The sequence below is a fragment of the Macaca mulatta genome, chromosome 12, assembly GCF_049350105.2.
Source record: "Macaca mulatta isolate MMU2019108-1 chromosome 12, T2T-MMU8v2.0, whole genome shotgun sequence".
NCBI classification, from domain to species: Eukaryota; Metazoa; Chordata; class Mammalia; order Primates; family Cercopithecidae; genus Macaca; species Macaca mulatta.
In genome coordinates, this window is record NC_133417.1 from 92,346,804 (window position 1) to 92,362,604 (window position 15,801).

A 15,801-nucleotide genomic window follows, 5' to 3' on the forward strand; every position below is an offset into this window, starting at 1 on the left:
TTTGCCTACCTTTGACTTTGGGCCCCATATCCCCAGTGTATACATGTACAGGGGCAGATGAGTGTGTACACTTATGTACACACATGCCCCAAATTTAACATCAATGTCTGCTAATTTGAATGAATGATTGAGGAAATTAATTTAAAACAAAGTGCATGGTTCTAAATTGCCTTGCAATCAAGATATGTCAATCAACTGGCAGAATGGGAGAAACATCAATGGAAAAATCACTTTTTTAATAGATCTAACTCTGAATCTACAATTCTGGTTGAAACTATTTTCTCTACTATGTACAACATGTATTATAGAGTCATTCCATTTCTTTTTCAATCTCTGATTACTTTCCTCTGGTGTCTTACGCATTTGTGTGTATTCATCTTTCCCATTCTGATCCCCTCCACTTCCTTCTCATTCTATGCCCGTTATAGGACTAAAAGCATACACCGAATGAAAACTCATTATTGCTGTATCAATTGGATATAAAAATGTAATTAATTTCTGTATCTAGTAACTTCTCTAATATTCTTTATCAATTATAGGTATACTGGAAGCGAAAACAGACATAATCGTATATATTTTTATGCTTACCATAAAAAACGGCAAGAGAACCAGAAAATACAGGGTACACATTTTCTCCATCATTAAGCCAAAATGAAATATGCTATATAACATAAACTGCAACAGAAGATAAAAGAAGTATAATTCATCAATATTTATGAAATAAATGCAGATGGTTCTCAACAGAAAATTTATTTTAAAACTACACGATAATTCAATAATTTTACTTTAAAGATTTGATTAATCTTTTTTTTTTTTTTTTTTTTTTTTTTTTTTGAGACGAAGTCTCGCTCTGTCGTCCAGGCTGGAGTGCAGTGACCGGATCTTGGCTCACTGCAAGCTCCGCCTCCCGGGTTCACGCCATTCTCCTGCCTCAGCCTCCGGAGTAGCTGGGACTACAGGCGCCTGCCACCTCGTCCGGCTAGTTTTTTTGTATTTTTTTAGTAGAGACGGGGTTTCACCGTGTTAGCCAGGATGGTCTTGATCTCCTGACCTCGTGATCCGCCCGTCTTGGCCTCCCAAACTGCTGGGATTACAGGCTTGAGCCACCACGCCCAGCCGATTAATCATTTTTTTAAAGACATGGTCTCACTCTGTCAACAAAGCTAGAGTGCAGTGCCACAATCTCAGCTCACTGGAGCCTGAACTTCCCAGGTTCAAGCGATCCTCCCTCCTCAGTCTCCCAAGTAGATGGGTTAAAGGTGCGGGCCACCACACCCAGCTAATTTTTGTATTTATAGTAGAGATGGGGTTTCACCATGTTGGCCAGGATTACAGGTGTGAGCCACCCTGCCCAGCAGATTAAAATAGATTAAAATTGCAAATGTTTAAAAGCATTATGGTATAAAATGTTAAGGAGCTTATAACATTTTAATTTAATTTAATTAGGCTTACAAACAGAAAAACTTCTTACAGATGAGAGAGAGAGAGAGAGAGAGAGAAAGAAAGAGAAATTAGAAAACAACTTGCATTTTTTGCCTTTACCAAAATTGGGATCAAATTATAAAGGCATTAAAATAAAGAGTTTTCATGGACATAAAAATTTTTGATAGCACATTTTATTATAAAGCTTACCTTTATTTCCTATAAGTATTCATCTCATTTTCAATTTTCTGACTGCTTAGTAATTTAAGGAAGGAAATTGTTCTGAAACAATTTCTTGAGAATCAACATCTGTACATCATAAAAATGTCCTTATAATTTATTAGAAATTATTCTTCACTACTGAAAATCAATTTTTTAAAAAATTAGGAAATAAAAGATTCCCTAAGTCATCTACATTATTGAAATAAGGTTTCAGGGAATTAAGTGTATCAATTAAAATGTTTGTTTGAATATTTGTAATACTAAATACAATTCTGAGCTAGTGAAAAATGGCCTGTAAAATGCTACCCACTGGCTTCCTAATTCTAAGAGACAAGAAATGCTAGCGTGTATTTCCAAATGCTTACACCCTGTGAAGTCCAGGAGCAACCTACTCTGACATATTGTCAGGATGTAGCCATATAATATAATATTCATTTAACTAAATGATATGGTTTGGCTCTGTGTCCCCCCCTAAATCTCATCTTAGGCTCACATAATTCCCACGTGTTGTGGGAGGGACTCAGTGGGAGATAAATGAATCATGGGGGTGGGTCTTTCCACTGCTGTTCTCCTGATAGTGAATAAGGCTCACAAGATCTGACGGATTTAAAAATGGGAGTTTCCCTGCACATGCTCTCTTCTCTTGTCTGCTGCCATGATGTGATGTGCCTTTCACCTTCTGCCATGATTGTGAGGCCTTCCCAGCCACGTGGAACTGTAAGTGCATTAAACCTCTTTCTTTTGTAAATTGCCCTGTCTTGAGTATGTGTTTATCAGCAGCATGAAAACGGACTAATACACTGAGCATGCAAACACTATTTTTAAAGGAGAGAAAAAATTTCCAATCAACAGATATTTGCCACTGAACTGTGAGCTTAGATTTAATTTTGTTAGGAAACTAGTAATGATTTTTATTAAAGGGCTAATTTGGGAAAAAGAATTATAAAAACTTTTTTACATGTTCACATGTTTTGCTTATTATTTTTATTATGACATTCAATGAGAGCACACCATTAATTGTCACACACAATTTGTGCCATTGCTAGCCCTCGCCAATGACTCACCTAGAAGTTGTAGCAATCTTGTTTTATAGCAACCTTGTCAAGTTGTAGTTGACAAATTGAAGTTTGTAGCAGTCTTGTCAAGTTGTAGTAGTTTTCTTTTTAGTGGTAGCAATTTTTCAAATATTGTTTTCCCTTCTATCAGGTAGTCTGGGTTTTTATTATTAGATGATCTTGAGAAAAATATAACCAAAATATCATGAATCATTGTATTGATTTTAATAAAAATAGTGTTGTTATATACAGAAAACAATGAATCAAAGTTTCTTTAATTCAGTAATTAATAAGTTAATATTTTCGTTTATATTACATTTTACCATGAGAAAATTTGATTTCCCAATACTTACATGCACAATTGTCTCCAAACTCAAATCACATTTTCTCTTGGATCATATTTGACAATGTCTTTAAGAATTTCTTAAATTCAGGGGTCAAGACCTGAAATATTGATAAATGTAATAATTTAATATTATACTAATGACCAAAATTATTTCTATGATACATTAAAAACTTCAAAGAAAATACTGCTACTAAGATCATACTTTTATTGATTGATTCCAACTTTTAAAAACCTCTTTTGCTTACAATATATTTGAGTTATTATATAGCATTATCAGAATCACAGCATGTGATGTTTCAATATGAATTAAAGATCTATGTTATGAGAACACACTTGGTCTAGAATGTACATATTTTCTATGAGTAAATAATTTTTAAAGAGTGATTATGTCGTTTTCACTTGAAAAATTGTTGATTTTAGATATTTACATTTTTTTCATAGAATTACTAAAATATTTTCCTCAGGCATTTATAAGTTAGATAAATATTTCTTTATTTATTGTACCTATAGTCATATAATTCCACAATCATTCTAAATTATACTGCCTTTAAAACTAAATTTTGGGCCGGGCGCGGTGGCTCAAGCCTGTAATCCCAGCACTTTGGGAGGCCGAGACGGGCGGATCACGAGGTCAGGAGATCGAGACCATCCTGGCTAACACAGTGAAACCCCGTCTCTACTAAAAATACAAAAACTTAGCCGGGCGAGGTGGCAGGCGCCTGTAGTCCCAGCTACTCGGGAGGCTGAGGCAGGAGAATGGCGTGAACCCGGGAGGCGGAGCTTGCAGTGAGCTGAGATCCGGCCACTGCACTCCAGCCTGGGTGACAGAGCGAGACTCCGTCTCAAAAAAAAAAAAAACTAAATTTTGTGTTTTAATCTTCTCAGTGGAGCTTCAATTATTATCAAGTATTAATAGCAAGGTGAAAGAAAGGAGGGTTGTTTTGTTTTTGTTTTTTATTTTTGTACACATTTTTGTTGAAGACTTGAAAATAGTAAACAGACATAGTAACTCCTAGAACTCTACTTATCATATTAATGATAATTTACTAGGATTTCTGTTAAAGAACAAAAAATTAAAGCAATTTACAATTCATTATTATATAATACTCTTACATGCACATGTCACCTGGAAATGTGATCTATTTCTCTTGCAGATTTGGTTTCATATCTGATTTCTTTGCATCCTTTGTGACTGACAGTTAATAAATGTTTACCATATACGTGAATGAGTAAATGAATTAAAACATGATCCAGTAAAGTACTTTAGGATCCTAAAGTCACAATCAAGAACACTGATAATAAGTACTAATTGTAATTTATCTTCTTAGAAAGTTTTAGATAGTGTTTGAATATGTACTGACAATGAAAATTGTGGGGGTGTTTCTTATAGCTACATGTCTATTTTCTTACAAAATAAAATCCTGAAAACTATTCAGTTTTGAATTTTGTGATTGCTTAGATATTAAATAAACAGTAGTTTTCTGTACTGCATTTGGAAGACATAAAGGTTAAGCCACATTTAAGGCATTGTAGTACATACTTGAGATATTAGTAGTTCATATTTTTCTGTATAAAAGTATATATATTTAAATATGCTAGTAACGTAAATAAATATTATTCCATTTAAAAATCAGATATGTTTTACAAAATAATTTTTTAATGATCTACACATGAGTCAGAATTAAATTTCCTTTAATATGCATGTGTAATCCAAATATTGAGGGGCAAAGTGCTTCAAAAATCATGTTTGAAGGTTTTCTAAACCCCACATATTTGAAAAACATTTCACCCAACATGACCATTATTTTTGTTGCTTATCTAATAGACTTCAAAATCAGAGTCCCAAAAAGTATCTTAGTGAAATATCTCTTAGTGGTAACTAAATCATCCTGATATCAATAAATAAAAAGTATTCAACTCACAAAATATTTACTAATGCAAATAATTCCAATTTTATAGCTTTCCTTCTTTACCCTATTCCCTGATGATCTGGCAATTGTGCTACTAGGAATAAGGTTGTATTTTTCAATGTGTAAACTTGTGTATTTCTAATCAAGGGGGCAGGTATATGGCCCCTGGGTTTGTCAAAGATGGAGCAGCAAGTTTAGGTAGCAGCCATTCAAACACATAGTGGACACCTGTACACTCCATGAGATCTAGTAATGACCAGTTCATTTGGTAGTGCAAGTCACTTGAGTCATCTACTTTGCAAAGGACCTATCAAAGTTTCCTTGCCAGCAGACACATGTGGTGAGTGGCAGTTATGGAAGAATCATCTCTTTCACCAAGAGGTCTCAAATTCCATAATAGACGAATCATGGCAAGGCATGTGCATAATGCCATTGCAAATATAGCTGAAAGTCAACTTAGATAGACTCTCATACTGGGAGATGAAATGATGGCATTGTTCTCAGGAGATGTATGTTTAACTGTAATCCTTGATTTTAGCTCATTGGTTCTCTGCATACTGCCTTTAAGTGGCTGATTCAGCAAGTACTTCTCTCTATATATTTAGCTTTTTCTAAATCTATCTTCACGAAAATACAATTGATGCTAGTTGACCAAAGCTGTTAGGCAAATCATTTTTCATCTCTTTCAGATCTTGTTATTTACTGATAATTGAACTGTATGTTATATCATGAAATATAATAGTTTCCATTTAATTTTAAGGAGAGACCAGGCAAATAATGAAAAGAAGTCAAGTTAAGTGATTAAGCCTGCCAGAGGATTTTTCCATGTGTTCTAAGGTTTGTTTAGTAGGAAAAGTATTTCAGAGTTGTGAAAGCTCTAATTTATACCGTTAAGTACATTTGTAATCATATTGGCACTGCTAGTTTGTACGGGCATTTTCTCTTCAAGAGCTGCTAGTTTCATAGTTCCTAAAAGTACTATTTTATTTTCCTTTTTCAAAATTAAACAAAGTGTTTTATTACTAGAAATGAAATAATTTTCTTTATCATCGAAAAGAATTTTAAAAGCCCTTTATTTCAAAATGTTTTCCATGCTTTGGCCCCCAACATCTTCAACATTAAAATAAAAATGATATATTTCATCACAAAAAGAACTCTGAAAAATAAAAATGTCTTAAAATCTGAAATAACTTTTGAAATATTACTGCCTAGTCACTCAAGAATTTATGTAACTTACCATTCTGGTTTTATTTCTTAATATATCATACATCTACAAAGACAATTTTCCCAAATTCCCTCCAAGAAAATGTTCCCAAATACTTAAATTTAAAGAGGGCAATTTTCTTGACATATAATAGTGTAAAAGCATGTTTTATTGTACATAAGCATTAGAAACCAATGTGACTTAATCAATATTTATAAGAACACACAAAAAAAATACTGAACATGCATACCAGTGCCTTGCAAGCCTATTTCTCATTTTCTAAAATTTGTATTGTTCCTCTACATACTTTCCATTAATTTATGTTTCTTTATAATAATTCTTATTTTCATTGAGTCGCCTAGCACTAATATTGAGTGTATGTTCACTCCAAGATTAAGCAAAATAATAACTTAATATTTTATTTCAGTATTTTTGAAATACCTTCGATTTTTCAGGCTCTAAACCATACTCTGTTTTTCATTTATGTATCCATTCACTATAAAGTTGGCTAACAGATGTACTTTCTATGCATATTTAATTTGCCATAAGGTTCACCAACCTGAACCTTTGTGTGAGCAAAGTTGAGCTGTGTGCTGTATGTTATATTACATGCTTTCCCTTACTTATGGCATATTAGACAAGCTACGTATCTCTTGAATCAAAACAAGGAATAAACACTCTACTCCAATCCCAGTGTTCCACACTTGCATGGCAGATGGAAACTTATTTCAATCATTCTACACAATCTAAGAAATGTCAAAGTGCAAGAGCCTGGTTAACTTATTTTTCTCACTGCTTACTTTTGGAAAAGCTAAGTCTTTGTGCTAGAATTGTTGTTGCAAGTTACTATCTTTACTTCCAATAGAGCCTTTTTAGACAGGATGTCACTCTGCCCCAGCTGAAGTGTAGTGGTACAATCATAGCTCACTGGTGTCTTGAACTTCTAGTCTCAAGTAATCCTCCCAATTTGGTTTCCCAAATTGTTGGGATTACAGACATGAGCTCCTGCACCTGGCCTCAAATAAAGTATGTAAAAGAAATTCCAGTGTAAGGTTTTAGTGCCCACTTCAACCTAGCTTGGAATACCACTCACACTTTTAATATGTAAAGCAGTTAGTAAAACAAAACATAAAGAAGCTTCACTTTCCTGAAGACATGTTACTGATATAAGAAACTTAAGCTATATGTCCTCTTTAGGATGTCATTTGAGTCATGCATTATTTTTTAAGCGATTGAGTGAGCAGGTGCCAAATCACTGATGTAGTACACACCACGTCCTCAAAGTGTGAGGTTGTGGGCCACCTGCATCAGAATCACCTCCAAAACTTGCTGAAAATGTTAAAATGGCCAGGGCCCACCAAGGACCCTCTGGAACAGAACCTTTTGGAGAAGAATTTAGGAATCTGCATGTTTAGTAGGCACCCAAGTAAATTCTTGGCCTGTTATACTTGGGAAAGCATAATATAAATATTTCATCCTCACTGGGACATGCCAAAACCTGAACACACTTATATTTCACTGTTTCTAGGTAGTGGTGAGACTATTTTAAAATGAACTACAAAGTATAAATCAAGCAAAATGTTCAGTAGTGTTCCCAGGCATTATTAATGTCACAGAACTCCCAGAGCAAATTATTCAAATATCTATTTTAAAACATACCATGTAACCTTATAATTATTTCTTTATGTTTCTCTGCCATGAGATTGTGAGCACAGTAAGAATAGGGCAGGCAGCATATTCATCTCCGTGGCTACACACCCTAACAAAGCGATTGCATAAAGAGGGTATACAGAAAGTGTTTTTAAAGTAGATTACTTATAAAATAAATTCAATCTTGTTGAAGAAACCTGATGTTTTTAGTTATTCCTAACCCTTTCAAGCCTATTATGATTTTCTGAGTCATAAAAAAAGACCAGTGACTCGATTCTACTTCAAAAATTTCTGATTCAGGTCATCTTGATTGGGGCCCAGGAACAAGCATTTTTTCAAGTTTCCCAGGTGATTTTAATATATAGCTAGGGTTGAGGATCCCTGGCATAGACAGAAGAATCACGTGGCAGGCAGAATGATAGGCATACAATCATTTTCGTGCCCTATTCACCAGAATCTTTGATTACAGCTATGATTTAGGTTATGGATCTTAAAATAGAATGATTGACCTAGGTTATCTCGAATTATCCAGGTTAGTTTCAGATAATAACTTGAGCTCTTAAAAGAAGAAAAGAAAGGGTGAAGGGTCAGAGAGAGCAGCACAAGGGGAAGCAGAAAAGATGGAAACATAAGAAAGAGTTGATTCCTTGTTGCTGGCTCTGCTGTGGAGCCCACATGCAAGGACTAGAAAGTGGCCTCAAGCCAGCAAAGAGATGGGGACTTCAATCCTATAACCACAAGGAATTGAATTCTGCCAACAACCTGAATGAGTCTGGAAGCAGGTTCTCCCCTAGAGTCTACAAAAGGGAATGCAACCCTGCCATTACTGTTATTTGACCTTGTAACACTTGAAACAAAGAAACCAACCGAGCCAACAGAACTGACCAATAGAACTGTGAGGTAGATAGTAAGTAAGTGTTGTTTGAAGTTACTAAATTTATGGTCATTTGTTACAGCTAGGATAGAAAACTAATAAAAATCCTTACCTGACAAAAATTACATTTTTTTTCCATCAAACTGAAGTAGTAACTCTGCTTCCCGACTAGCCAGTCATTCCTCTTAACCTTACAATACATTCATCCTCCTGCAAGACAATCCTATTAGCTAGAAGTGGTTCTTCTAAGGTGCTTCTAAATTGCTGTGTAATTTTAAGAAAATTAATTCAACTATTTTCTGCTTGGTTTACTCAACTAGAAAATGAGTATAAAACTTGATCGTTAATTAAGTTTCCTGTTTTCTGTTGCATACTTATTAGAAGACATACACTAAAGTCAAAGAAATATATCTTTAATGCCAGTTCTTATACACTTAAACTCCCTAAACTGATTTTCTGACCTGAAAATTTGCATAAAAGTAGTGGCTGTTTTTCGAAGGTTAATGTGACTGGTAAATGAGATAATGCCAATCAATGGCTGGCTAAATCAATGTTGCCTATAACTTTTATCATAGCTCACCTTGTTGCATTTCAAGTGTTAAATTACATGATTAGAGATAAAAAACTTGCTTAATCATAAATACACAAATTCTGTTCGTCATGGCAATAATAATGCTGACTGAACAAACCAGGCAAATCCAGCATGCAAACTGTGACTTGGCCAAAGTCACAAAGATGCTTAGGTCTGACTCCAAGCTCAGAACTCAGGTTTTCTGACCTTAAATTTCTACCCTTTGCCCTGTATCATACTGACTTGGACAATGGAGTTGTTTATTTGCATAAAGTAAAAGACATGTTTCTATTTTGCTTATTCAGTTATTTCACTTAACCACCAGTTTTCTCATTACATGTCACTTGTACTCATCAAACACATTTATACTTTTTCCCAACAAATTCTTCTTTCATTCCTCTTCTTAGCAATGTCATATTCGATTTTTTTAAAAAACTTACATTAGTAAGTGACTTGACAACTCATACTTGCCATTCTGGCAAGGTACCAAAATAAAAACACATGTACTGTCTCATTTTCTAGCACTTTAAAAATGCATTTTAAAATGAAGAAAATTTCTTCTAGAAATTAAGTGTGTTATCCTACCCTATTTCTTGAGCATTTACTTTTACCTAGTTTGGTAGGGTGAAGGAAGTGAGACATAAGTTAAGATTTCTGCCCTTGATAAAAGTATTTATCAAGTTGGAGAACAGTATTCTACTGCTTTTGAGGCTTACTTCATTGATTTCAAACACTCTCCGTGGAACTCATTCACGAGGTTCTAGCGAGGGATGATTTTATCAACATTTCAAACAGGAAGTTAATGTCTTCCTCACTCCTACCTCTGTCATTCATTGAACCTGGGCAAATTCCATGCCTTCCCAGGTGTTTCCTACTCATCAAATAAAGCATTAGGGTAAAAGGATTAAGTCTTGGGTAAGAGTTCAAAATTTATATGAAAAGAAAACAATGATTGTTATATAGAAACAGTTTTTACTGCAAGTAACCTAAAGCCAAAATATCCTTAAAACCAAATCTCTCCTGACATTGTTTTGTTTTTGTTTTTGTTTTCCCTGTGGCTCAGGAAGACTTTGTGTATGTCTCCTCTTACCTAATAGCTCAGGGGAAAAAGTGAGCCATTTGGCTAGATAATTTTTCTCTCATTACCTGAGAATTCAGGGAAAAGATATCTAGACCAAAGAAAGAAGTAAATAAAAGAAAAAAATATCACTTATCTTGCTCTCACCTCTTCATATACCGCCTCTTTTCAGAGCTATTCTTACTTTTGAAAGGCCATTCAAGAAAAGTCTAGTTCTCTCATCTCCATTGCGAAAAGTCCAAATTAGAAAAGCAAGCACACTTCTTCATTAGTTCCCTTTCCAGATGTCTCAGAATGGAATCTGGTAAGTTCATGTACCCTAAGCTAAACTTAAGCTAAACTTATCACCATTATCATTGGAACAGGCTTAATGCTCATAGGACTAGAAATTAACATTTTCTGAATTTTGGCTACGTTGAGTTTTTATCTTCTTTGCATTTAAGAGAAAGTCGCTAAGCCAAGACTTTTAAATATACAGAGTAATCGAAATTATAAGACACATTAAAAAATGATCCAATAATGCCTAAACTCAACAAAGTAATTTAAAAAAAGAAAATTATTACACTTAAGCCATTAAATTCCTATGGATGACCTGGTATAGAAATTGCCAATTTTTAAAAGTCATTAAAAACTCTCATGAAAACTTCTAGAAAGTATTTTATTTTTGAAGAGATGCCTAAAGTTAATTATAACTATTAAAATCCACATTAAAATTCATATATAAGGAAGCATATGCTGTTAATATAGTCTCACTGGTTAATGACACAGTTTTTCTTTATCCAGAGAGATACTGAAATTTTTAAAGTAGTATCCAACTGATATGTAATAATTCACACAATGAAGGGATGATGTCTAATGCCAGTTGCAAGTAGAAACAGTAGTTGTAGTGGTTATAAATATGAGTTAGACTTCTTGTTTTTAAAATCCAACTCAGTCACACACTAGCAAATTAAACAACTTCTTTAAGAATAGTTTTCTTGTCTGCAAAATAACTCCTAAACAAGAAAGCTATTGTAAAAATAAAATTAGATAATATAAACTTCTTAGACCTCACTAAATATTACTTATTATTATACCACATTAAAATTTTTGTAAATATAAGTAAGCGTATTATACATATTTTCATTTATTTGCTATAATTTCAATAGCACTGTATGTGGAAAACTAACACTATATTTCGAGGTGGTGGTCACATGCATCTTGAGTTTTTTTTATCTTCTGCAGAAATAATATGGTTATTTCCTTATTCTGTCATTTAAGTAGTTATGAAAATATCAAATAAAGTGAATTATAAGTATATTCCCAGATAGGATGTCAATCTAGTTAATATGACTGCACAATTACTAACACTGAGCCTATATATAACCCAAAGCTCTAGCAAATTTTTTATAACATTGTAATCAAATATTGACTTCTTAAAGAATATAATGCTAAGCCAATTAAAAATAAGACATAGAACCTCCCAAATTTTACTTTAATTTTTTCTTTTTTATTTGTATAAATTTAAGGGATATAAGTGCACTTGTATTGCATGAATATATTGCGTAGTTGTGAAGTCTGGGCTTTTAGTGTAACAATCACCTGAATAATGTACATTGTATCCATTAAATAATTTCATATCCCTCACCCCCGCTACAACCCTCCCACCCTTCTAAACCACCAATGTTTATTATTCCACACTCTGTGTCTTTGTGTATACATCGTTTAGCTCACGCTTATAAGTCAGAACATGCAGTATTTGACTTTTTGAGTTGTTTCACTTATTTTAAATTGGTGATAATAGACTTTCCTAACTGCACTGGAACAACAAAAGAAAACATTGACTCTATGCTTATTTGCTTATTTAATGAACATTCCAGATTGAACAGTTGAATAACTATTAAAGAGAGATAATTTCGTGATTAAGTTTGGGACCTCACTTTACACCGTAAAGTACTTACTCACGGGACTAATTTTCCCATTGTGGGTATAATTAGCCATTTTCCGGTGATTTTGGTCACCCTCTTTTTATTTGAAAGAGGCAAGCAGCCAAATCTCAGGCCAATTAGTAAAAGGTGGAAGGGAGCCTGAAAAAAATGCTTTGTACTTGATGGAACACTCCCCCTCCAGGAGATCTAATATGGAAAGAATTAATTGCTCAAAGAGCACTAAAACAAAACACATCTTTCCAGCTCTTTGGAATAAGAGCTTTATACCTATTTTCCTTCCACGAAGTCAGGAGTCAAATGCTATGTGAAATCATGTTTTGTTTTGTTTTTCCCTCTAACAATAAAATCAGAAAATATACAATTCTGCTATAATTTTAAGTTGCATACCAGTCCATAAGCAAACTTATGATATTCTTGTTACATTGAGCTTTGCATTCATTCTCAAAATAAAATTTATATGGCATCTACTAGCACATTCCAACTTTTAGGAGGTAGAGGAACTCTGTTGATACTGTCTGTTTAGCACGTCTTCTTTATTTCCCTTAATAAAATGAACCTTTTTCCCTATAGAGAATCCATTCTCTCTGGTTCAAGTGAGACCTCCCTCTTGATCACTGAAGTAGGAACTGATTGAAATCTGGTCAGACTAGCACAATCCCCTGATTAAATTTAGCTTGGTCATGGACATGTGTGGTCCAAGCAACACCACTGGAGTTCTCCCTGGGACATTGTATTGTTGTTATTAGGGAAGCTTTTTCTTTCTGCTGGGGTTGCAAAGCAAGTAGGGTATGAATATCAGACTATTCTCATGCATCTTCCTATCATACAGAGAAAATGTTAAAAAATGCAGTCAAGTGAAGGCAATCAGCTGAGAGCTGAGGATTGGTGGAGAATCCAATAACATTAGAGCCCTTTAATTTGGCCATATTTGAAGGCACATACGGTTCTAGAAATCCTCACAAATTAGCCATTAAATTACATTGTATGCCTAACTGATTTATTTGGAGCAGTGTAGTGGAATAATCACTATGTGTGGAATAAGAAGGCTTCATTTTGCATTCTGACTGTGATTGAATGCCCTGAATATTCTTAGGTTAGTCACTTTGCTGGGTCTTCGTTTCCTGACCTGTAAAATGAGATGACTTCAAGCACCTTTTCATCTTGTAATCTAGATATTTACAGATTGTTTTCTTTTTCACAAAAGAAGAACATCATTGTTTATACCTGAAGCATATTCCATGCCCAGCCAATAGGAGTTCAAATCTGACTTTTTTATCCAAATACATCTATGGAGTAATTTTTTTTCTAAATATGAAATAGTCAGCAGTATATGCTCTTGGATAATCCACAACTAATATGTACCTATGGCGAGATACTCACATCCAGCTCAAAAAGTAAATGCAACTCTTAGATGAAAACATATGAGTAAATATTTGTCACCTCTGGTTAGGCAATGGCTTTACAGATATGACATTGAAAGCAAAAGTGACAAAAAGCAGGTAAATTAGATGACATCTAAATTATAAACTTTGTGTTCAAACTATCAAGAAAACGAAGAGACGACACACAGAACGGGAGAAAAAAATTGCAAATCACATATGTGAAAGCGACTTATATCTAGAATATAGAAATAAAGCTTATGGCTCAATAATAAAAAGAAAAACAACCCAATTAAAAATGGGCAGAGAAGATATTGAGTCAACCTAAGTGTTCATCAACAGATGAATGGATAAAGAAAATATGATATAGACACAAAACAGAATACTATTCATCCATAAAAAAGAATGAAATCTTGTGGCATCATAGATGAGCTGGAAGGACATTATGTTATATGAAATAAGCCCAGAAAAGAAAGATGAATACTGTATATTCTCACTCATATGCAGAAGCTAAAAAAGTTGATCTCATAGAAGTAGGGTAGAATGCTTATTACTGGAGTCTGGAGTGGGTGACAGGGAGAGAGTGATATGGAGAGGATGGTAAAAGAATACAAAATTACAGCTAGATAGGAGGAATAAGTTCTGGTGTTCTACAGACTGTGGAGTAAATACAGTTTAAAAAGTTTATATTTTCAAATAGCTAGAAGGAAAGATTTTAAATGCCTTGAACACAAAAAACAATGTAAGTTTGAGGTAATTGATATGCTAACGACTCTAACTTGATCACTACACATTGTATTATTGAAATATCACCCCAAAAATAGGTACAATTATTATGTGTCTTTTTTTTTAAATGATGGGTAAAGGATCTAACAAATACTCAGTAAGCTCATGAAGTTATTATGTGTCAATTTTTTAAAAAAATTAATGGGCAAAGGATCTAACAAATACTCTATCAGCTCATGAAAAGATGTTCAATATTCTTAGTCATTAGGAAAGTGCAATTCCAAACCATAATAAAATACCACTTCATACCCACTAGGATAGCTATAATAAAAAAGACAGACAATAACAAGTGTAAGAAAGAATATGGGAAATTATAACCATCATATGTTGCTCAAAGGGATGTAAAATAGTGTAAACCATTGATAAATACCTTAGTAGTTTTTCTAAATGTTAAACATAGAGTTACTATATGACCCAGCAATTCAACTTTTAGGTATAAACTCAAGAGAAATAAAGACAGATATCCAAACAAACGCTTGCACATGAATATTCTTAGCATCATTTACAATAATTAAAAGTGGAAACAACTCAAACATTCATCAGTTTGTGAATAGATAAACAAAATATGATATATTCCCTACAATGGAATATTATTTGGCAATAAAAAGAAAGGAGTACTTAATGCATGCTATCTATAGCATGAATAAACCTTGTAAATATTATGCGAAGTGAAAAAAGACAGTAAAAAAAAGAAATATATAATTCCCATTTATATGAAATATCCAGAATAGGCAAATCTGTAAAGATGGAGGATGTATTAGGGGTGATCTAGGACGCAGGGAGCATGGTAATGGAGAGTGATTGCTAATGGGTACAGGGATTTTTTTCAGAGTAATGAATGTGTTCTAAAATGATGGTACTATCTTGAGAATAAATAAAAATCATTGAATTGTATTCTTTTTTCCTTTACAGTTTAGGCTCAGAGAGTATATGTGCAGGCTTGTTACATGGGTGTATCGTGCAATGCCTAGGATTGGGCTTCTAATGATCCTATTGCCCAAGTAGTGAACATAGTGAATGTACACTTTAAGTGAGTGTACTCGTAAAGTGTATGGGTATGTGATTTATAGCTTAGTAAAGCTGTTTTTAAAAAAGTAAGTGCCAAAAGGGCATGTGTATCTAAGGAAAGACTTAACGCTGATCATTTAGTCTTCTCTCTTACCTCTCCTGCCTTCTTTAGTTAAGAGAGAGATGATATTCACATTGTAAAACAAAACACATTGAACAAATAACCTGCCTAGCTAACACAGCATATCATGCATGTAAATTCTGAATTGCTCCTTCAGGTGGATACATTATTTCATGTTCAACAACAAATTGATTCTATTTTATATATATAGAACTGCTTTGATTTGAAACACATACATTTATCTTGA

General features: G+C 33.8%; 1 protein-coding gene across 4 annotated transcripts in view; it reads right to left on the reverse strand.

Annotated features, from left to right (window-relative positions):
* The window catches only part of CALCRL (calcitonin receptor like receptor), a 104,768-nt gene that overhangs the window by 40,906 nt on the left and 48,061 nt on the right, over positions 1–15,801 (reverse strand). For all 4 annotated transcript variants that reach the window (XM_015110510.3, XM_015110509.3, XM_077956611.1 and 1 more), the window contains 3 exons: positions 3,053–3,143; positions 2,709–2,878; positions 589–675 (listed from right to left, as the gene is read on the reverse strand). In XM_015110510.3, the coding sequence (XP_014965996.2) occupies positions 589–672 (84 nt within the window). In that variant the 5' untranslated portion in view covers positions 673–675; positions 2,709–2,878; positions 3,053–3,143. The remainder of the gene's footprint in view (positions 1–588; positions 676–2,708; positions 2,879–3,052; positions 3,144–15,801) is intronic.